The sequence below is a fragment of the Musca autumnalis genome, unplaced genomic scaffold, assembly GCF_047663935.1.
Source record: "Musca autumnalis isolate F117 unplaced genomic scaffold, ASM4766393v1 scaffold_4, whole genome shotgun sequence".
Lineage (NCBI taxonomy): Eukaryota > Metazoa > Arthropoda > Insecta > Diptera > Muscidae > Musca > Musca autumnalis.
Window position 1 is genome coordinate 103,424,541 of NW_027411977.1, and position 23,082 is coordinate 103,447,622.

The 23,082-nt window shown below is 34.0% G+C and overlaps 1 protein-coding gene across 1 annotated transcript in view; it reads left to right on the top strand.

Moving 5' to 3' along the window:
* LOC141403035 (uncharacterized) overlaps positions 1–23,082 on the top strand; it is a 416,517-nt gene that overhangs the window by 269,053 nt on the left and 124,382 nt on the right. The window contains exons 11-13 of the mRNA XM_073985168.1: positions 2,625–2,651; positions 14,020–14,034; positions 14,402–14,532. Coding sequence (XP_073841269.1) covers positions 2,625–2,651; positions 14,020–14,034; positions 14,402–14,532 — 173 coding nt within the window. The remainder of the gene's footprint in view (positions 1–2,624; positions 2,652–14,019; positions 14,035–14,401; positions 14,533–23,082) is intronic.

Consider the following 23,082-nt stretch of genomic DNA (forward strand, 5'->3'; position numbering starts at 1 on the left):
GCAAAACTTCTCTACAAGTGGCAACTTAGGGCACGCCTTTCGGATTCGGCGATAAAAACTACGTCACATATCAATGACATAACATGAATCCATTGATATAAGATAAGCATAACTTGTCACTACTGGGATATTTGTGGAACAATTATATAAATTATACATTTCTAAACAATATGCCAAAATTGTAAATTTTCACATTGATTAGCATCTCCTGCTACATCTTTAAATTGTTTTTATTATCAGGTTCCCTTTTGAAATGCACCCAATATAAATAAATATATATATAAAATGTAATTTGTCATATCTCTGATATTTGTCAGTAAGAGAGACAGATGAACGGACTGGGCTAAATCGACTCCCAATTGTCTGAAAGGAATTTCGTCCAACCATACTTGGGGTCTAAAACCAATATTTCGATGAGGTACATCTTTGGTCGTATTTTGTATATATTCCCTTCATCCCAAAGGCTGAGGGTATAAAAGAGTATAAATAACTGCATATATAATAACTGCATATATTAGGCTGTAACTCAGTTATATGAGCACGTAAATCAACATAATTGACATCAATGGAAAGGTCAAGAAATCGTCTTCCAAGTGCAGCTTACTTGCCCGGAATGTCTCTTCCAGGAATAACGATATAAGCTGTATATTAAAAATTTTCACAAATTTCACACAAAAGCTTAGGTCCATTTAAGCCTCTAAATAATATCTGATCGCCATCTCAAATTGCAAGCTTCTTCTTTGTCATATACTCTTACATTATTTAAAATTTCGAGGCGATCGGATTATTATTGCGACCTACAGAGCACCTACAAAATCGGATAAAAATTATGTTTTTGGTCCATTTCACCCGCTAAATATTTCACAATCATCACCAATTAAAATAGAGATCTATTCTGATGTGAAACCGACCTCCATACCAAATATCGTGACGATCGGTTCATAATTGCGGCCTGGAGTTTGATTACAATTTATAATGGACAGACGGGCACACGGACGGACGGACAGACGGACGGACACACATATCAAAATCGCTTTATCTCGCCGAGATATAAAGATTGGTATACGACATTGGGGGTCTCCGACGAATATTTCGCGGTGTTACATGCATTTTTACCAAAACAAACTTTTAATACCCTTTCCACATAGTGGTGTAGGGTATTAAAAGTAGATAACAACTTCACGGTACTTGAAATCGGTACTTATATATATATTTATTTATTATACACAAGTACCGGTACTTTTACATGGGACCTATACCGAAACGTGGACCTATGTCCATAATTTTTGTCGGATAATTGTTGGGGCCATTGGGTACCCTATGTATCAGCTTACAGCCAATTTAATTAGAAAAAGGAGATAAAAACTTCAAGGTACCTGAAAGCGGTCGGTACCTTTATATGGGGCTATACCAGAACGTGAACCTATGTCCATAATTTGTGAAAAAGTTTTTTAGCCACTGGATACCGTAAGTGCTAAACTACAGCTAATTTAGGCTTAGATAATCAAAATATCTTACCGTTATTTAGCACTCTATCTCAATTATTGCAGACGCTAGAGTGATTACAACAGACGGACATGGCTGATCGTCCTAAAATTTTATCCTGAGCAAGAATATATATACTTTATAGGGTCGCAAATGATTAGTTCGATGTGTTACCAACAAAACAGAATACTATGGTGGAGGGTATAAAAAATCGAACTTACGTAACTCAAGAAATGTTCAAATAACTGTTATTTTTGATCGGACGTATGTATGTTGTATACTGGACTAATTATAATCGGATTTCTCGCTCCAGTAAGTGGTCCATTGTTCTTACGAGAAAGGCAGTACAGCATGATATGTCATGATAGGTCACCTCCACCTTTGCAAAGGTATGAGATAAAGCCGCATGAATGCCAGAAATGTATTCTTTTGGCTTTGATGTGCTAGTACTGGTGCAAGTTATGCCGACTAAGTCGGGAGATTTATAAGACTGAAAGTTATTGATCGCTCATCATTATGCTCACTGCGGAATAGACTTCTTCGCCGTCTGATTTTAATTTCCCCATTGGTAACCACCCTACTATCCTCTTAATCATCAGCGAAGAATAGTACACAATACAGCATGTTTCGAATGGAGAAAATTGATGATGAGTTTAATACCCGATAGACACTAGCAAACACACACATTATCCACTTATGTAATTCAAACTGAATCCACTTATACTCCACTAATTTTTTAAACATAAATACACCACATATTTATTCCAGTTATGTACACAGCTACAACAACAACAACGAAACTACACCAACCTACATTTATCATAAAAAAGCTATTTAAGAAACTCTTGTTTTATTCATATAAATGTTTATGTTGCATTCATTGTGAATATTATCAGCAGAATCAATTAAGTTAATTGCAATTCAAAAAAAAAAAAAAAACTTTATAACTTTTAAACTCAAATACATACATACAAGTCTATTGTTATTACAAAGTTTTTATTTCCGTTTCTGCCTAGTTTTTCATATAAAGCATTATTAGAATTTTATAGTATTTAACTTGAAATATAATTGCACTTCTTTCTTTTGTCTTCCAAAAACCCCACATTTAAATCAAATAATTTTTTCATCAACTGAAATAGTTCACAACTGCTCCTGAATATGAAACGGTAATTTTTTTAAAACTATTTTTATGTATATTGATTGAAGTTATAAAACAATAAATCATATGCATGTATTAGAATTTTCACTTCATTAATAATTATTATTTTTGTATAATTGTATTTAATAGTTTTATTCAAATGATTTTATATATGTAGTTGTAGATGTTGTTGTTGTTGTGAATGATTTCTAACGGAATGTAGTGATTTATTAAAATACATTAGTTTGGGCTTAACTTTTAATTTATTTTATTGCGATATATGCATACTATATTTTTTTATTAAAACAATGTGTGTTGAATTTCAATTATTTAGATATACATAACTTTAGAAACGTTAACACACATGTACCGTGCAAGGCTGAACAAATGCTTTGAGGTGCATTTTCATCAGGCTTAATTTTGGTCAAATAGCTAAAGAAAGACTCAAAAAGGAATAACTGCCGTTTTGTCGTATATATTCTTAACTTAAAAACCAAAAACAATACCTATATATGGTAAATTTCAAATTTCCTTTACAATCCCATCGAAAAAAAATTAAAAATTTTTTTTACAAGCACATTCACGATTTTTGGTACATGGGTTAAGAAAAAAATCGTGGTTTCAAATCTGTTCGCGTTCACAAAATTTAATGCTGCGCCCAAAAGTTATGGGCGGTTTTATTCCCTTATAAAGAAGAAAAACACGGTGCGCCTTAACTAATTTTAAATGGATGGTGCTTACACCTGGGAAGTTTTTGCAAATTCTGAAACTACAACACTCATAGATGAGAAATATCAAGAAACAAAAAAATCGCCGGAGGGATTTTCAAATAAATCGCGATTTAAGTTCACATTTTTAGGGGTTCTTTAGGTTTTCACGATTTTGCTTGGAAATCGCGAGTAGTATCGAAATAAGTCTAAGGAAAATGTTGTAGCTGTGAAAATTCTCCACAGGATTGACCTTTATTATATTTTCGTAGGTTTTACAGTTTTTGAGATATAGAAGTTCAAATTGATACAACGCACTGACTGTATCGCCTCCTTATAAACATTTTAAATTGCATATTGCAGCTACAACAAAAGACAAACGTTTATTGTTGGAACATTATTTCAAGAATATAATTTTTGGTTTAATACGAAAAATTTGAGAACATTTTTTGGGATTTATTCTACTATTTCGCTAAATTTCCAAACAAAACCTGAATTATTTTGCTAAAACCTCTTCAAGGAAAATAGTTTATCATCGTGAAAGTATATTTGCTTAGTGTGATAATCAATAGAATTAGGAAATAAAGAGTGATATTGATATAACAATCAAGGAAAAAACATAAAAGTTAAAAACCGTATAACGCGCGAAGTAGTTAAAATCAGTTGAGGCGCATGTGATTTTCGCATAGAGCGAGTGCATCTCTGTCAATATGTTTGCATTTTTCGATGTTTCATTCAGCGACCAAAGTGTGCCATCAGTTGCATCCTACTACACCAAAATGCTTCGTGTGTGTAAAAATAATGCGATGTTCATATGATTATAAGGCGCATCCGATTTCAGTGACCCCCTGTTAAAAATACGTCAATAAGACAAATTTTATACAGATTCGTCAAGAACCGCGGATGTGCTACCTGATTCTATTTTTGGTTAAATACGAATACTACTCCCGAATCTCTGTAATTTATGACACACCTTTTTGACAAATATTATAATCGCGTATAAAGGATTCCATTTATGTAAAAATTTTTAAGGGAAATCGCGGTTTAGTATGCGGATTAGTCAAAATAAAATTTTGCTTATTTTCCTATTTTCAGGGTATCTATGTCAGCGGTTTTAGTGGCTGGATTCGATCACGGTAGAGCTCATTAAATCCGGCGCGGAAAAGAACTAAAATCACGCGTGGTTCAAGGGTACCTGAGTCACAGTTGTACATTTTGAAGCCAAAAAATAGGTTTTTAAAGAAAATTTACGCACCAAAAATTCGACTTTGGATTCCTATTACTAGGGAGCTGTACAGAGCACACTCATGACATATACATCAAACGACGTGGAATTACGAGTTCTAAAATCCAATATATAGTTTAGGTCATTATCTGGTTGCGCCCTCCAATTATAAGAAAAATTCAAAAAACCCCGATTTCAAAACCTCAAAATGTCAGCATCGATTTAAGGGGAATGCACTGTATATATCGAGAAGTCATACATTAGAACCATGTTGCCCAAGGAGTATTCTTCAATTCTTTCTTTGAGCTCAGGTCTGAATTTTCCCTGGTTTGACCAGAAATCAAGAAAAAACACAAAAATTGAACTAATATGGAATACTTACAGTCTAAATCACCTATTAGGCTGTCAAGGCGCAGGCGGATTTGGAAATCCTAAATGCCAAATTACAGCAAATTTAGGCAGAAAATATAGTTAATAACTTCCAAATACCTGAAATATACCTGGTCCATGTAGTTACACCAAAAAGGTGGAAATTGTCTAAAATCTTTGTTGGAAAATTTCTTTTGACACTATTAACCCTAAATTTCACATTACAGCAAATTCAGACGATAATGAAAATGTTGCAGAAGTAAAAATTCTCTATAACATTAGCTTTAGTCATATTTTGATAAGACTTGTCGTTTTCAAGCAAAATCCTGAAACCCTAAAAACCCTAAGAATGTGAACTTCGATTTTTTTGGATTATTCTCGTCTATAAACATTGCTGTTTTGGAATCCGCAAAAAATTCCCAGGTTTAAATGGTTTTCATAAAAAGTCAGTTAAAGCGCACCGTGTATGACATTGTTTTATAAGCAGGGGATACTGTCAGTACATTGTACCAATTTGGACTTCTATATCTCAAAAACGGTAAGACCTAGAAAAATATCATGTAGGCCAATCTTGTAGAGAATTTTCATTGCTACAACATTTCCCTTAGACCCAATAAGAAATGTCTTTCGGTTTCCAAGCAAAATCGTGAAAACTAAAAAAAACCTAAAAATTTTCAAAATCCAATAACAAAACGTCGCCTGTGGGATTTTTAGATAAATCGTGGTCAAAGGATTTATTTAAAAATCCTTCCGGCGACCTCTTGTTATTTGATTTTTTTCATCAATGAACATTGTAGTCTTAAAATCCGCAAAAACTTTCCAAGTGTAAGCACCTTTCATTTAAAGTTAGTTCAGGCGAACCTTCAAAGTTTCTAATCAAAAAAATTCCAGTTTCCAAAAAACGGATGATCACAACACTCCGTAAGCTATTAATTTTATTTTGCCTAAAAATCTAATAAATATATGTAAATTTTACAATTTCCATTAAAATTAATAGTCAAAATTACGTAGAAATAACTATTTCCATCATGACTACACAGCAGAACCCTATGCAAATGCATATATGGTTAGGATGGTCGTAGAGAAAATCTGATTAGACAGAAACTCGTTTTAACACAAAATAAAATGAATCAGGCCCAAAAATTTTTGCATATTTTGCATATCGTGCATATTTTTATATATTTTTACATATTTGCATAAAATGAGCATATGCAATATACAAGTATTTGCGGCCTCAATATCCCTCCGAAATGGCGGAAATTTGGTATTAAGCCTTCCTAGGGGGTATAAAACTTTCCACCTAAAATTTGTCGGTTTAGGTTCAGGCCTTCATATAGCACCCATAGAACAATACCTCCCGTTATTCGGTATTTTGAGGGTTGATGCTGTGGTTACACATTTCTCTATTTTATTGACTTGTCTGAAGAGAATTTAAAACAGAAAAATTGTACACACAAACATTTTTGTACGTATTATTAAAATATTTGTTGCATAACAAAATATGTAAAGTGCATAAAATGTATGCATTTTGCATAATTTTGCATATGTCATATGTTTCGATTGCAATTTAATCAGAAGCCAAAAATATGCCCAGTCCCAAAATGTGACATGAATCAGACCAAAAATAGGGGTTGCATAAAATTCCGCTGTCTAATCCAGCATCCGGCAAAAAGGGCACACGTGCCCTTGATGAGAATAACAACAGAACAACTACCACTCAGTCTTCGTTCAGAAGTCAATGAAGAATGTTCTGCTGTCGCTTGTTTCAATGATTTTTAGTTTTAGCAATGGATTAATGCACACGCTGTTTGTGGAGAGAGACGTATGCGAGAGACCGCAAACAATGCGGTTGGATTAGGCCGATACCTGGTCTAATCATGACGCACATCAAACTTTCGTTTTCACTCACACACGCACAACTTACCTATTAGTAATGCTGTCTGGAGCTTGTTTGACATTAATAATATAAATGTTTACAATCTAAATATATATAAGCATGTGTATACATAGATTACGTAGTATCATTTACATCCTTGACAATTCATTTTTTGATTGACTTCTTCACATTTGAGGTTTGTACTTTTTCGTAGAACGCAATCTGTACACAGATGTGTATGTACAAACAGTGCATACATAAGCATATTCTGTGTCAAGTAATTTGAATTGTCATTTTCATACAGGCATACGCATGTATGTGTCATATAGGATAAGGTAGAATAAGGCAAATGTTGTATCTAAAGTCTTTAAAATACCAAAAATCCGGAGCCACCTTTATATGGGGGCTGTACCAAAACATGGACCTCTGTTGACAATTTTTGGTGTGGAAGTTTTCCGACCACTGGGAAATTAAAATGTTAAATTACAGTTTTACTCTTAAAAATTGTGACTAAAATCCTCGATATGCCGAAAATCGGTAGGTGCAGTTACATGGCGGCTATACTAAAAAGTGGGTGATATGGACCACGTTCCAACTTGACCTTTCTGTTGAAAAACGACAATCGGGTTCAAAAATATAGCGTTCTAGCCCAATTATTGTGAACGTTTAACTGATTACTCAGAATTTGAACCTGATCAGGGTATTTTGTCTTCAGGTAATAATCAAATGTGTTTACCTTATTTGTTATTTTTTATATGTTTACTATCAAATCCCATCACTATGTTAAAAGTCGATGATGCCAAAAATATTTTGTTGGTTTTTCTTGCAAAATCGAATTCTTAATTTACTGTGCGAGCGTTAAGAAAGTTGAAAGTGTTTCCATAGGAAACAACGCGTTCGAATTACCATCCCACATGATGTACGTACAGCTGGCTGTAATGTTACTCATACTCGTATGTATATATTTGCGTATATACAAAATCATGCATTTCACTGAAATAAATTACATTTTTGTAGCCATGAAATGTTTCAGCAGTTAAGTGATTTCTTTGTTGTAAAATACTCTTAGACAAAGAAGCGCAAAACCATGAAAAGGGTTTCATTGGAATTTCACAAATAAAATATTTTTCGTTTTTCGGTAAATTGAATTTCTTTTGTGTTCCTTGGTGTGAAATTTAAAGATTTGCTCTGAAGAACTTGCAAGAAGCTTATATTTTTGACATTTTTAAAATGTTGTCCTTTGCAAAGTTTTAAAAGTTTTTGGATAAAATTTAAATTAAATTGCAGGGATAAATGGAAAGGATGTAGATCATGTTTATTTATTTATTTTTTTGTATATATACAATTAATTATGTGCTTGGAACTTACAACCTCTTTTGGACCTAACCACAGACTTCGCAGTACTACTATAAGTTGTTCGATGTTGGATAACTTCATTCTTTTTATACATTCCACCATAGTATGGAGGGTATATTAAGTTTGATTTTTCTGTTTGTAACACATCGAAGTAATCATTTGCGATCATTTAAAGTACATATATTCTTGATCAGTATAAAATTCTAAGACGATCGATTTATGTCCGTCTGTTGTAATCACTCGGAGTGTCTTTTTTCCATAGGTAGGTCAAGTTCGAAGATGGGATATATCGGACCACTTTTTTGTACAGCCCCCATGTAACGGTACCTCCCGATTTTCGGTATTTTGGGGATTTTAGCTACATTTTTGACCAAACTACCTGTAATTTCACGTTTGGGGTTCCCAGTGGTCACAAAATATAACCACTAAACACCGTCAACATAGGTCCATGTTTTGGTATAGCCCCCATATAACGGTACCTCCCGATTTTCGGTATTTTGAAGATTTGAGCTAAAATTTTTGACCGAGCTACCTGTAATTTACACTTTTGGGGTTCCCAGTGCTCACAAAATATTTCCACTAAAAACCGTCAACATAGGCCTATGTAACTGTACCTCACGATTTTCGGTATCTCAACCAAAATTTGTCAATATAGGACCATGTTTTGGTATAGCCCCCATGGAACGGTACCTCCCGATTTTCGGTATTTTGAAGATTTTAGCTAAAAATTTCGACCGAACTATTTGTAAGTCGACATTTCAGTTTAGCCGTGGTCACAAAACTTCTCCACCGAAAACATAGGTTCATACTTTGATTTAGGCCCATATAAGGTTCCCGACCGATTGAATACACTTTTTATGATTTTTACCTTATTTAGGTATAAGTGGTCACGGAATATCTCCTCCTAATATTGTGGACAGGAAAGAAAACAAATAAAAAGTTCGGCCCGGCCGAACTTAACACGTTTTTACTTGTTTCCTGTCGAACTTATTGGTCATCAATTCAACTCACTACTATCCCCTAATGCTCAGATCAATTTCAACTTTTTTTTAAACAACCAACTGCATTTGATAATTCACTTCCGTTAAAAAATTGTTTCATCTTGACAATAAATCATAAAACATTTGAGCAAATCTGAAGCAAATCAATTTATTGCTTACGGTCCTTTAAGTTAATGGCTATCATTCGTTTCTTCCTTTTTATTCACTGGAATTAAACAGAATGTTGTCATTTGTGGGTGTGGGTGAGGTGGTTTATTTCATTGTCGAATACAATCAATATCAAGAATTTGATCACCTAGCATGTGCGTCTATCAATTTTCCACCATGCAATATGTTTTGGACTTTAGTTCATGTGTATATGTATGTAGGTAGATATCATCTGAGGCGCAACATAATCAATAAAAGCTCACATAAAAAGATCTAATCAATTATTCAGCACTTTTATGATTTATGAAAGGAAAATGAAAATAAAATCGATTGTCACTACAATTCATAGCCACATTTCGACTTGACACATCAACGAAATGGTTGATTCAATTGACCATGACAAAGCTACGTGACATCTCGATGTAGAGCTAATGCTATTTGAATTGTTTTCATTTATTTGTGTATTGTCATTTATAACGGCATATAAACCAAGGTAGCATTAGTCTCGTCTTTTCTAAACACCCTACTTACCCAAAGTGTGGCTGATGGCTAATATTACTCAACTTCAAAACACGCTACATATTTGTTTAATTTATGACGAATGTCCACGAACTAATCAAAATTATTACTTTCAATTTACTTGTTTTATTCGAGTCTATCCATATGGACAAAAACAGTTATTCGGGGTCAAAGGTCAAATTTTAATGGTTTTTTAGGGTTTTGGATTTATTCTTTGAAAACGGTTGGTCTAATCAAATGTGACCAGAGTAAGTATTGCAAACAGAAAAATTATCTACGAGTTTGTATACGTTCCCTTTAAAGAACCGAACCGATTACTGCAAAGTTGATATTGTTTGAAAGCTTATGGAAATAATTTAACATATGCCATGGTCATTTTAACTGGTTTGCCTCACAATGTACTTACGCGGCTATTTTTTAATTTGACTTTTAGATCGCGATATCTCGAAATTGTTAAGACTTGTTTAAAAATCATTAAAGCCATTCTTGTAGACAATTGTTAAATCTACAACTTTTACTTCAGCCGGTTTTTGCTGAGTCTTGCCGTTTTTTGAAAAGAATAAAAAAAATGAATAATGCCTCGAAAAATGAATTTTGACCCCACATGGAATCGATGGGGACTTTTAGGACATTGGTTCTAATCGTAAACACTAGCTCTCTACTAAAATTTAGCTTTGTGGGCATTTTTGCTATTTTCCCCTTATACGCATGTCTATCTTGACTGGACTAAACTTTATGCCTGATTATCGAACTTAACTACCCGTGAAACGTAGCATAATGGCTACATGTGTGGGACTTCGGTAAACTCCTAATCTTTCAATGCACCTCTTAGGTCATAACAGCTCAACTCGAAAGAGAATTAATTCAAATTATCAATAATTTGGCACTTAGGATTCTTAGTGATCAAAAAAATTTTCCAACAAAAATTTAGGACATAGGTCCAGTTTTGGAATGACCCCCACATAACGATACCACCCGATTTCAAGTATTTTAACATTTTTAGATATATTATTCCAACAAAATAGCTATAATTTGACAATTAGAGTTCCTAGTACTCAAAAACCCTAATGGTTAGAACCTTATAGGATGTAGGCCCACGGTTGGGAAAAGCCTCCAAATAACGGTGCCAACCTTTTTCAGGTATTTTGACGTTTTTAGCAACATTTTCGGATCGAATAAGCTATAATTTGGCTCCACCCAAAATTGTGGACAGAGGTATCACCTGATTTCGGGTATTTTGACATTTTTAGCTACATTTTCAGGCCGAATTAGCTATAATTCGGCATTTAGGGTTCCTAGGGGCAAAAAATATATCTTACCCAAATTGTGGACATTAGAATTTTCAGCTACATTTTCAGACCGATTTAGCTATAAATTGGTATTTAAGATTCGAATAGGAGCAATATGTCCTTGCCAGCAACCTAAGTGCGTCTGGTCAGCATTATGAGGACATTGTTCCTTCTACCCAAGTATGGTAAATTATGTCTTTTGGGGCATTTGCTTCCTAATGCGATCGGGCGTTACGTCCAACAGACATAAGGCCCAAAACGGAACTTGACAATCCAGACCGCCGTAGCAAAGCCCAATTTAGTTTTGGGCGTTATGACTGTCGCAATGCCAGCCGATAAGTTTCATTCGACGTTTTTGGCTTAAGAATCTAATTTTTATTTCAATTTGTTCGTCCATAAGCAAAATATGCCTTATTGTTCAGGTGAAAATCCACATATACCTAGTGTTGGGCAATCTCGTTCATTGAGCGGATCGATCTTTTTCATTCCGTTCACTAAAAAGATCCGGGTCCTTCACTTCGTTCGTTGGCTCTTTTTCATTCAATTAAACATTTTAGCCCATACTTTTCTTTTGAATATCGTTCATGGTTCCTCTTCTCTACATTGATTGTTGTGTGTGTGTCAGTTTGTGATGCTTGCGTTAACGCAGCTTGTGTGAGTTTGTTTGTGTGCAAAAAATGGGGGTGGTTTTCTGAACGTGGTGGTGGTTTTGAATATGAACGAAAGAAGCTAAAAGAACAAAATGAACGATATGATTTACTGAACGATATGAGCTAACTGAATCATTGATTGTTTTGTGTGTGCAAATTTGTGATGCTTGCGTCAACGCAGCTTGTGTAAGTAGATTTTGTGTGTAAAATTAATTATGGTGGTTCTGCTGCTAATTTTGTAAGCAGCAATATCTTGACCATCAGGGCTATAAATCAAACCCGTTCGTTGGTATTGATATGGTTACGAAGTTTTTCGGCAAATCACACACACGCGACCCGAACGCAAAGTAAGAGAGCAAATGTTTTGATTTTTTTACTCCAGTCTTGTACTGAATGTCATGCAAGCAGCATACAAAATATCATTTAATGACGGGAAATGTGCGAAAAAATAATATGCCAGCTTAAAGATAATTTAACAAATAAAAATAATAGGTGTCTTAATATTATAAAAGACAAAGGCAATTATGATAATGCTACAATCAAGGCCTCATATAAGATTGCTTTGGAATTGGCCAAGAAATGTAGACCTTTTGAAGATGGGGGGTTTTTTAAAGAAGTTCATTAATTAACTCTTAGCAATAGCAGTTTTAATAAAAGAAACTGAAGTGGATACTTTTGACTGTGATTCACTGTATATTATTTTTAATTTTAGTCATACAAAGCGAACGCGCCAACAATATATTTTTTCTATTTGAAAATTTTGCCTTTTTAGGCGAAGATCATTTTTAGTATTAATTTTTTTTTTATTAATTGAGCTTTTTATGATCTATAATGCAAATGAAAAAGAAAAGCCGACGATTCGAACCCACACACCCACCACTATGTTTGGCTCTGAACGCTAACACGCCGTGACAACTTTTTTCCTGTGTTTTTCATTTTATACTCAATATGAAAATCATCACCCTGTTCTGTTCTGTCAGTGTAATTTTACCCACACATAAACAATTTAAGCGCTCGCTCTTCTTGGTCGGCTATGCTCTAAATGAACGACATAAACGAATGTGCTGGATACAGATCCGTTCGTTCTTTTAACGGAGCCATTCCTTGGAACCGGTTCGTTCATGAACGACACAACTCTACATATACCTCAGGAATAAATATTTCATCCACAAAAACCCTACAAATGTGACCTGAACTGAACAAATCATAACGTTCAGTCCTCTAGAGAATTTTCACAGCTACAACTTTTTCTTTAGCCACATTTCGATAGGGCTTGCGGTTTTGAAGCAAAATCGCGAAAACCCCAAAATAATCCTAAAAATGTGAATTTTGACCGCGATTTATTTAAAAATCCCTCCAGCGATTTTTTCTTGTTTTTGGATTTTTTTCATCTATCAACATTGCTGTTTGAAAATACGCAAAAACTTCCCAGTTGTAAGCGGTTTTCACTTAAAGTTAGTATGACATTGTTTTATAAGGAAGCGATATAGTCAATGCGTTGTCCCAATTTGAATTTCTATATCTCAATAACGGTAAAACCTACGAATATATCATATATGTAGGTCGATCCTGTAGAGAATTTTCATAGCTACAACATTTTCCTTAGTTCCATTTAGACGGAATTTGTGGTTTCCAAGCACAATCGTGAAAACTTAAAAACTCCTAAAAATGTCAACTTGATTCGCGATTTATTTAAAAAGCGCTCCGGCGATTTTTTTTTTTGTTTCTTCTCATCTATGAACAATGTAGTTTGAGAATCCACAAAAACTTTCCTGGTGTAAGCACCTTCCATTTAAAACTGGTTCAAGAGCACCGTAGCGATTTAAACACCTCTAGACTATTTCTTCTTGAGCCATTGGTCGGTCTACACCAACAAGCCGACGACGTTGGAAGAGCCAACATCGCACGGGAAATAGTGACCGTTTTGGCAGAAATGTGTGGCCGAGTCATCTAAATTGGGTCCAAGGTATTGACAGAAGCAAAGGTGGTCACGGTGGTCACATAAACGAAGTCGATTACCATAAATGTTTTATTTCTACTTCAAGTATTTAGTAAGGTTTATGAAATATCTCAAATTGCTTTAGTGTTGCCGTTGTTGTTGTAATGTTGCATGGTACCTTACAAATGCGCATTTATAAAAAAAAATATTTTTTAAATAATGTATTACATATTAACGTAAAATTACAACAACTTTCTACCTTAAATTTCTTTCAAATTATTGCAAACATAACTGGAAATTTTATATCATATCCATCAGTGGTATCCACGAATGGTAAGTTTAAAATTACACAAAAAGCATTAAAACAAAAATGAAAATATGTGTTATTTACAACTTGAGTTTTTATATGTATGAATTCCATTGTATGTAATTTACTTTTTATTGTTTTGGTTAATTATCACTTAATTATCCGTTTTGTTTTGTTATTTAAGATTTTAATGGTTTTGTTTTAATCAATATTTTTTAATAATACAATTGTTTAAATGATTATGCATTTCATAATGACTATTTTATTTTTCCCCCATGGTTTAATATAAATGCCCTGGAATTTAAACAGACCATTATCACTGTATTTAATTGATTTGATATTTATTAAAATAATTGCATTAATGTTGTAATTTTCTATTTTCTTTTTATTTAGTTACGCATTGCGGCATTAAATGAACCCTACATCGGTGATCTACAGGGTATACGTGGAGCAGATTTTGCTTGTTATCGCCAAGGCAGAAGAGCTGGCCTTTTGGGAACATTTAAGGCTTTCCTCTCATCTAGGTAAGTGGAAAGTTTGATAACTTAATTAATTGTTTTCTTTTTTTTTGTGGAAACATATATACTTTTATCCTCTCACAATTGTATACTGTACGTTAACAAAACTGAGCATTAAAAATATTCTGGGTGCTGCTTTGTTCCATCCATTCAAGATGTACATTAGAATAACTAACTTTTTTTAAACTCCTTACTACCTCAAAATTATAGGAACCAACTTCAACAGTTGGTCCGAGCTCAATGGATGCATAGCGCGTCGACACCAGTATCTTGGTCTTCCCGCCGTTTACCGCCAGACCCACTTTAGCAGATTCTCCTTTGACCTTAATAACGGTATCAGTTACTTCTTTTACTGATCGTCCCATGATGTCTATATCATCAGCATAAGCAAGAAAAATTTTGCTATTGATGTAGATTGTGCCACTTCTTTTGACGTTTGCCTCTCGTATAACCCTTTCCAGCAGGATATTGCAGAGATCACACGAAAGGCCAAATCACACCCTTCGGAGAGGTTCTATCCTATCCTAACTGAGGATCTCGTGTCAGTTAAAGTCATTTTACAAAGCCGAATGAGCTTTGCGGGAATACCAAATTCAGACATGGCTTGGAATACCTCTGAACGTAGTGGACTGTCGAAGGCTGCTTTATAATCGACAAAAAGGTGGTAGGTTTCGATCTGCATCTCTTGGATTTGCCGCAGGGTAAATATCTTGCCAGGTCTAAAGCCACATTGGTATGACCCAATTATCTCGTTGCCCATAGGCTTTAGTCGTTCGCACAATATCCCTGACACTATCTTGTAGGCAATCGGGAGTAGACTTATGCCCCTATAGTTAGAGCATACAGTCTTATCTCCTTCCTTGCGGACGGTGCACATGATACTCAGGTTCCAATCGTCTGGTACTCTTTCTTCCTGCAAGATGGTGCTAACTAGCTGATGAATACACCTTACGAACGTTTCGCCTCTGGTTTTGAACAGCTCGGTTGGCTCCTGCTGCCTTATTATTCTTCAGCCGGTTTATTGCTGTCTTTACCTCATATTGGCTTGGCGGGATTGGATCTGTGGTATCTTTGTCGTCTTCGCTGCTATTGGATACCAACAGGTTTGAAAAATGTTCTTTCCATATCCTGAGCACACTATATGTATCAGTTACCAATTTATCTTGCTGGTCTCTACAGGAGGAGGTGCCTGTACGAAAGCCATCAGTTTGATGCTTATCTCGTTGGTAGAATTTTCGGACTTCATTATGGCTCCTTTACATCTCGATTTTTTCACACTCCCTTTTTTCCATCTCTCTCTCTCTTTCCTGCGGAAAAGTCGTTTCTCCTTTCTCCTTTTCTCTCGATACCTCCCTCGTTCGCTAAGCGTTACTGCGGATTGTAAAGTAGCCCTATATGCCACAATTTTCTCTTCTGTAGCAGCACGACACTCCTAATCATACCATCGATTCCTTGGTGGAGGTCTTTGGTATCCAAGTATAGATTTTGCGGCTGTATGCATGGAATGGGTAATGCTTTGCCATTTCGCTGATATGTTATCGGTATGAGGAGTGTTTTGATTAAGCAATTGGGCTAGTTGATTGGAATATGTTGGGGCTAACTGGACCGTTGCTTGGTATCTCTCATCCCCTACTTAATTATTACGATATAATTGAAACGTACTTGAACTAAACAAGCCTTGAACATTTTACATGGGTATATAGACTATGCTAGGAGATTATTGAATAGACAAATGTATCAAGCAGTGGATGAACCGTATTATTCTCCATCCCTTTCTCAATGTACACAGATGAAAAGAATATTATGTATCACATATTGGTAAGAATATTAACTTTAGAGGTTTTCCTCTTTACAAAATAATAATTCAGGTCAAGTTGAAGCAGTCAACTTCTTAAAAATACTGCACTTTTGTTTCTATCATCTTGAATGTTTGCCTTTCACTATAACCACGTCGACTGCTGCAATTTGTAAGACTCAAGGCTTTTATTATTGTAACTTTTGCTGCATACACTAACCTTGTGGATGTGCACCACATGTGGGCTCTTATGTGTTTATGTGTGTCTTTACAAGGGTTTCTACAATCCCTGTAGGAAGCATGGGGACATGTGTCGACACTATTATGGTGACAAAGTCAACACTTTGTCAACAATTGATAATTTTACCTTAATAAGAAGAAGCATTGTTTATATTGAAAACTGATAGCCCAACAAAGAATCTTCTTATTTTTTCTTAATTGTTTGGCGTAAAATAATTTTGGCGGTTCGTTAAAAAAGTATTTATGTGAAAAATCTATAAAATATATAATTTTAATAACAACAAGTATGAACAAAGGAAATTAAGAAAGGAAAATAACAGACAAGTGAAAAAATAGAAAATTCTATATCAAAATACAAATTGTGAGGCGGCTGACAACATTTTTGGTGAAACTTCGACAACTAGACATTTTATGGAATTTTTGAGAATATTGTGGAGCCTGACGAATATATTGTCCCGTCTCTCTGGAAATGATGAGCGCAACTTACATCTGATATTTGGACGCGGCATAGTAATGATTTAAAATGTTGAAGGGTTTTCGCAAAAATCGATTGCGAGATTTTTCCAATGTTTATACAAATTTAAGGAAATTTTGTTTATTTATGCTTATTTAAATATTCAGCGAATCGCCTGATAAAACGTTAAGCAGATAAATCACAACAATCCTTATGGCCAAGAAAATGAAATGGCAATGATATTTGTGACAATGAAAACGATTTTTTTTATTATTGGTTAGGCAACCTTGAAAAAATTGGCTTTATTTACTAATTTTGTGTTTATGTGAATCTTGGGTTTAGCCATTTTTAAAGATAAAAAGTCTGTAATACGCAATTTGTACTTTTTTTAGTATTTTGATAATTATATATTTTTCTTTAATAAAATATACTATTTAAACAAAATTATAAGTTCATCGTCTTATTAAGCTTTTTAATCTATAAAAAGTTCCAAATAGACCAAAAAAGTTAATAGTGAAAAATTTGGTACCAATGTCTCCATATGACCCTTTATGTCTCTATTGACTCACTACTTTTAATGTCTCTACTGACTTACTACCTCCAATGTATATACTGACTCATTACCTCCAATGTCTATATTGACTCACTACCTCCAATGTCAACACATGGTTCCTCAGCAACTACTGACTTACTACTGACATACTAGTTCCAATGTCAGTACTGACTTTCGAATGACACGTTCATACAAAATGTCTATAGGAAATTACATGATTTGTCTACAGTTTGTCAGTAGTACTGTTGACAATGTCAGTAATAAGTCAGTATAGATTCACTATTGACATTTCCTACAGGAATGTTAACATTTGAGCATCGCGTATAAACACAAGCATAAGCATACATGTGTTCATTAGAGTGATCCAAAAAAACAAAACTTATTTCTCTTTTGAATTTCCTACCCCCTACATTTTTCCCATTTGATCCAAAAAACTTATATATGAAATTTAATGGAGATCGGTTAACGTTAATCCGTACCAACTTATCGATATTTGTTTCCAGAGTAATTTGTATGGGACCAAAGGTGCATTTTCACGAAAATTCTCTAAATGTCACAATTATGGTCCGATCGATGAAAAAACTTTACCGGTTAATTATTGCGGCTAAAAACCGATTTTTAGAAAAAAATTTGAAAATGGGATCGTATTTTGATATGGCTATATAGGGTCAAATATGCATATTGGAGCTGTATGAAAATCCATTCCGATTTTCAAAATTTGTTTAGCCACAATAATGATCTGGTAAAGTTTTTCATCGATCGGACCATAATTGTGGCATTTGGAGAATTTTGGTGAAAATGCGCCTTAGGCCCCATATAAATTACTATGAAACAAAGATCGATAGGTTGGCATGTAAGGTTTTTGGATCAAATGGAAATAAATTATGGAGTAGGAAATCAAAAAAAATACATATGTATGCATATCTAACTACATTCGTACATACCACGTATCCTTGCAACCTAGATTTTCGTAGCATTTCTTTAAGACACAGACATACTTAGCGATACTAAGATGCTAAGCATGCTTGCTATTTATTACTGGGGAATGATACCCGTGCATACATTCATGTTTTAAATTAAGAAGTCATTGAGAAAATTATAAATTTAAAAGATTATTATTTTTCGAAAAATATTCCTTAAAACGTGCTTATCAAATTGTCATAATTGTTATAAACCTTGTTAAAGCGGGTACCTTTTTCAACCTTTGTACAGTTCTACAGTTTTCGATATTTTACAATTTTGGAATGTTCTGCAGAGTTATGTGTTATATCCAACTGAATGTTTCTTATAAAGACCATGGTGGACATAAATAAGCCCACGATGTGGTACAGCCGTCATATAACGGTGAAGTTTTTAGCTTACCTAATAAAGTAAAGTATTTGGAGCTCCCATTCGTGAGAGAATGAACACTAATTATTTCATATTAGCTTAGAATATTTGATTTGATATAATTGGCGTTTACGATTTTGAACATAGGTCCATGTTTTGACGTGACTTCCTTCTAAATTAGTTGTAATTTGACATAAAGGGCTTCCAGTGGTCAGGAAACTTCTAAAGCGAAAATTATGGACAAACTATTTATTATATTTTAGTTTAAAATATTTCATTTTTGCTTGTTTAATTTTTAATTTAAAAAATTAAATTATTTATAAATAATTTAATATGCAAATAATTAATTGGTTTAAAAATCTATCCACAAAACGTAGATCCCAGAATTATATAATTTTAATACAGTGTTGTAAATAAACTTTACGAAATGCCTTGGTGGTTATCTGTAGCGTTGATTGAGTAACCATCCTTCAGATATAAATTATGCTTTAGCATAACTGTTAGTACTTTTACATATTTATGTATACGAGTGTATCCATAATCTTGTATATGCAAAATTCTACATGTCATAACATATGAAACATATACCTGTGAAACATGACATTCTGGGCTAGTTTAAATAAAGGGCAAAAGAGAGACAAAAATATTCTCTTATAAACTCGTTATTTTGCCACTATATGTAGCATTGAAATGTCTGAACGTGACCAAAAAAAGAATTTGTGTATATGGTATAAAGGACGTTATGTAAAGCCTGCTTTAAGTGCTGCATATAAGATATAATATCTAAGCAAATACGGAAATCAAAATCAACCGATAGCAGCAATACTCAATGAAAAATTATATCGAACTATATCCTAAACGTGTATAAAATATCGCTCAATGTAAATCAGATTCATATTCTAAAATTTGCGATATGAATAGATTAAGTTTGTTATTTATTTCTAAAGCACATTCATCATCAAGAATTTTTACATACATATTAGCTGTGTCTGGTTACCCTAAAATTTGTAACAATTTGTACCAATTGTTGCTGGAAGTCGTCTGTTAACACAAAAAACCAGCAAAAGAGAGCGATTCGTGAGAGACATTTTGACAGTTCTTTCACTGAGAGCTTGCAAATTCTTGCTGGACAAATTTCTTCCAACAAGCACTTGCAAGCTCTTCTTCTTCCTGAAAACAATCAATCAGGTGTTTTTAGTTTTTTGTTGATTTATGTTTGTGAACATTAAAAACAATTTTATTGTGGAAATAACATAGTCTAATTGTATTGTTTTATGGAGAACAAACAAATTTGTAAAGTGGAAAAATACTTTTTTATTTTTAATAAAATACAACGTGTTTGCTTCCTTTATTGGCGGACAAATTGTTCTGTTTTGCAAGCCAGCTGATTGCTTGCTGGTTTTTGCTGGGAAGGTGTCTGTTTACTTTTTACAATTTTCTAGCAAAAGAGAATAAAAACCCCTTACTCTCTGAGAAAGTTCTTGCTGGACAATTCTTGCTGGGTAAGTAACCAGACAGACTTATTATAGTCTTCCACAAACAAAGTATGTAGAGCATTTTCAATTATGCGAGAGAAAAATAAAACACTAAACAATCTACGTCAGTGTTTTTGTTGTTGTTGCTTCGCGTATTGGAGTGACTTTTAATTTCATAATGTCAATCAAACCATGTTTGTGGCTTACCACATATTGAACGTGGAAAAAGTAGAAATATTTTGCTTTTTTATTTTGTTTTCAACAAACTAACCGTAAACGGAAAAGCGTCGTCATTGATATGATGAACTAATGTAAAAATAAGCTAATAAAAGTTTTCACTGAAACCATCATATGTATGTGAAAATAACCGCAGGGTTATCAGCTTCCATTACATGAAAAAAACATTAGTTAATAGCTGCAAAAGAATTGTAACAATAATTAACTAAAACAAGTTTGTTTGCAAAGTTTAAATAATATGTTACCGACATGCATATATAATACATGTTATATTCTCCATCATGAAACAGAGGGTAAATTATGCTAATTATTCCGTTTGACGCAATTTCTATAAAAAATAATATTTAGTTAAAAACAAGGTTATAGTCGGACGGGGCCGACCATGTGATACCCTACACCACTGCCCTGGGAATTAGCTTTCAGCAAATCAAAATTCCTTTATGGAACAAATAAGCTTATTGTAAGAAATACTTTTTTTGGATTCTGCCACCTTATCACATTAAGCTTGGGACCTACAGTTTATCGCTGAGTCCGAAGGGCGTGTCCTAAGACACCACTTTTATAGAAGTTTTATATGGCTGAAATACTCAGAAAATGTTGCCAACAATACTGAGGTGTATTTTGCCACCGTTGAAAGTTTGATGTTACCTCGCCGAGGAATCCAATAGACGACAATCTGTGTACACGGCTGATGTGAAGTTAATATATAGCTCCACTCTATATAATAATATTAGAAACGAAGATACGTAATGATTTGTTTGCTTTGAGCATATTAAATGTCTCCGAAGTCTATTCTTGAAAAATCAAAAAATGTTTTGACATATCGATTTCGTGCTTTTTAGGGTATTTCGAAAATAGTTCATTGTGGATATATATTGTGATATCACAATTATATTTTAACCGGTAAAAAACAGCTAATAATGAGTATAAGGTCAAATAATTTCCATGCAAACAAATTTATGGCTGGGGTTCCACGTAATTTGCAATTATGCTGGGAATTTATATATCATGGTAGCATGGGATGATAATGTATTCTACACAAAACCTATTATATATTAGGCAGTAGGCCCGCTAGTTACCCAGGAGACATATTATTGCCATTTGCATCAGGGAAAAGGTCAGTAGTTCATTTTCCATATGTAGGCTACTTTGCTGGTACATGACCTCCAGGAAGTAAAATATGGACCAAATTTTAAATTTTTATATTTTTCATTCAAAAGTAATGGTCTATTTAACCCACTAAATAATATGAGATCATCATCCAAAATTGTAGGTGTGTTCTTCGACCTGAACTCTTACATCGTGCAAAATCTCGTGACTATTGATCTATAACTGCGACCTCTTGCGTGCTTCTGATTATACTACACACAAATAACTGGATATATTAGGCTGTAACTCTGTTATCTAAAGGTCAAGAAATGGTCTTCCAAATTTTATTTACGTTGGTGGAACGTATCTTCCATGAATATATATAAGCTGTATATTAAAAGTTTTCACAATTTTCACACAAAAGTTGTGGTCCATATAACCCGCTAAATATTATCTGATCACTATCTCAAATTGCAAGCTTCTTCTTTGTCATATACTCTTACCTTAGTTAAAATTTCGAGGCGATCGGACCATTTTTGCGACCTACAGAGCAGCTACAAAATCGGATAAAAATTATGTATTTGGTCCATTTCACCCTCTAAATATTTCACGATCATCACCTATAACCAATTCTGGTCTGAAACCGACCTCCATGCAAAATTTCGTGACGATTGGTTCATAATTGCGGCCTCGAGTTTGATTACAATTTATAATGGACAGACGGACGGATGGACGGACGGACACACATCTCAAAATCGCTTTATCTCGTCGAGATATGAAGATTGGTATACCACATTGGGGTTCTACGACCGATATTTTGCTGTGTTACATGAATTTTTCCCAAAACAAACTTATAATACACTTTCCACATAGTGGTCTAGGGTATAATTTCAATCAATTTGGTGATCAAATGAAACTAACACCTTTAAAATACAAATAAAAATAAAGAATCGTTGGTATACATTTTTTAGCTCTTCTAGTAATAATATAAATTTACGATCATACAATGGACTGCCAAACGCGTCGGTTATTTGCACTACTTTAGCCTTATACGATAGTGTTTTTTTATCTTTAATTATTTTTGTCTACAGATCAGGCAAGCTAATATCTTAACTGATTTTGCTGTCGCTGTCCCATTTATTACATGCTCACACTCCCGATAATATGATTACACATACAAACGTATGTACATTAGGGCTATAACCAAAAAAATACCACCACATAGCCGTGTAGAGCATGGAAAACTATTATGAAATACGGCGTCAATTTTTCTCTATCGCGAAAAAAGTTTCCGCACCAAATGCATTGAAGTTCAGTAATGCATTTTTTAATTTTAGCTGTCATGACAACATATTTGCTTTTAATTAAAATTTTTATTTTTTTG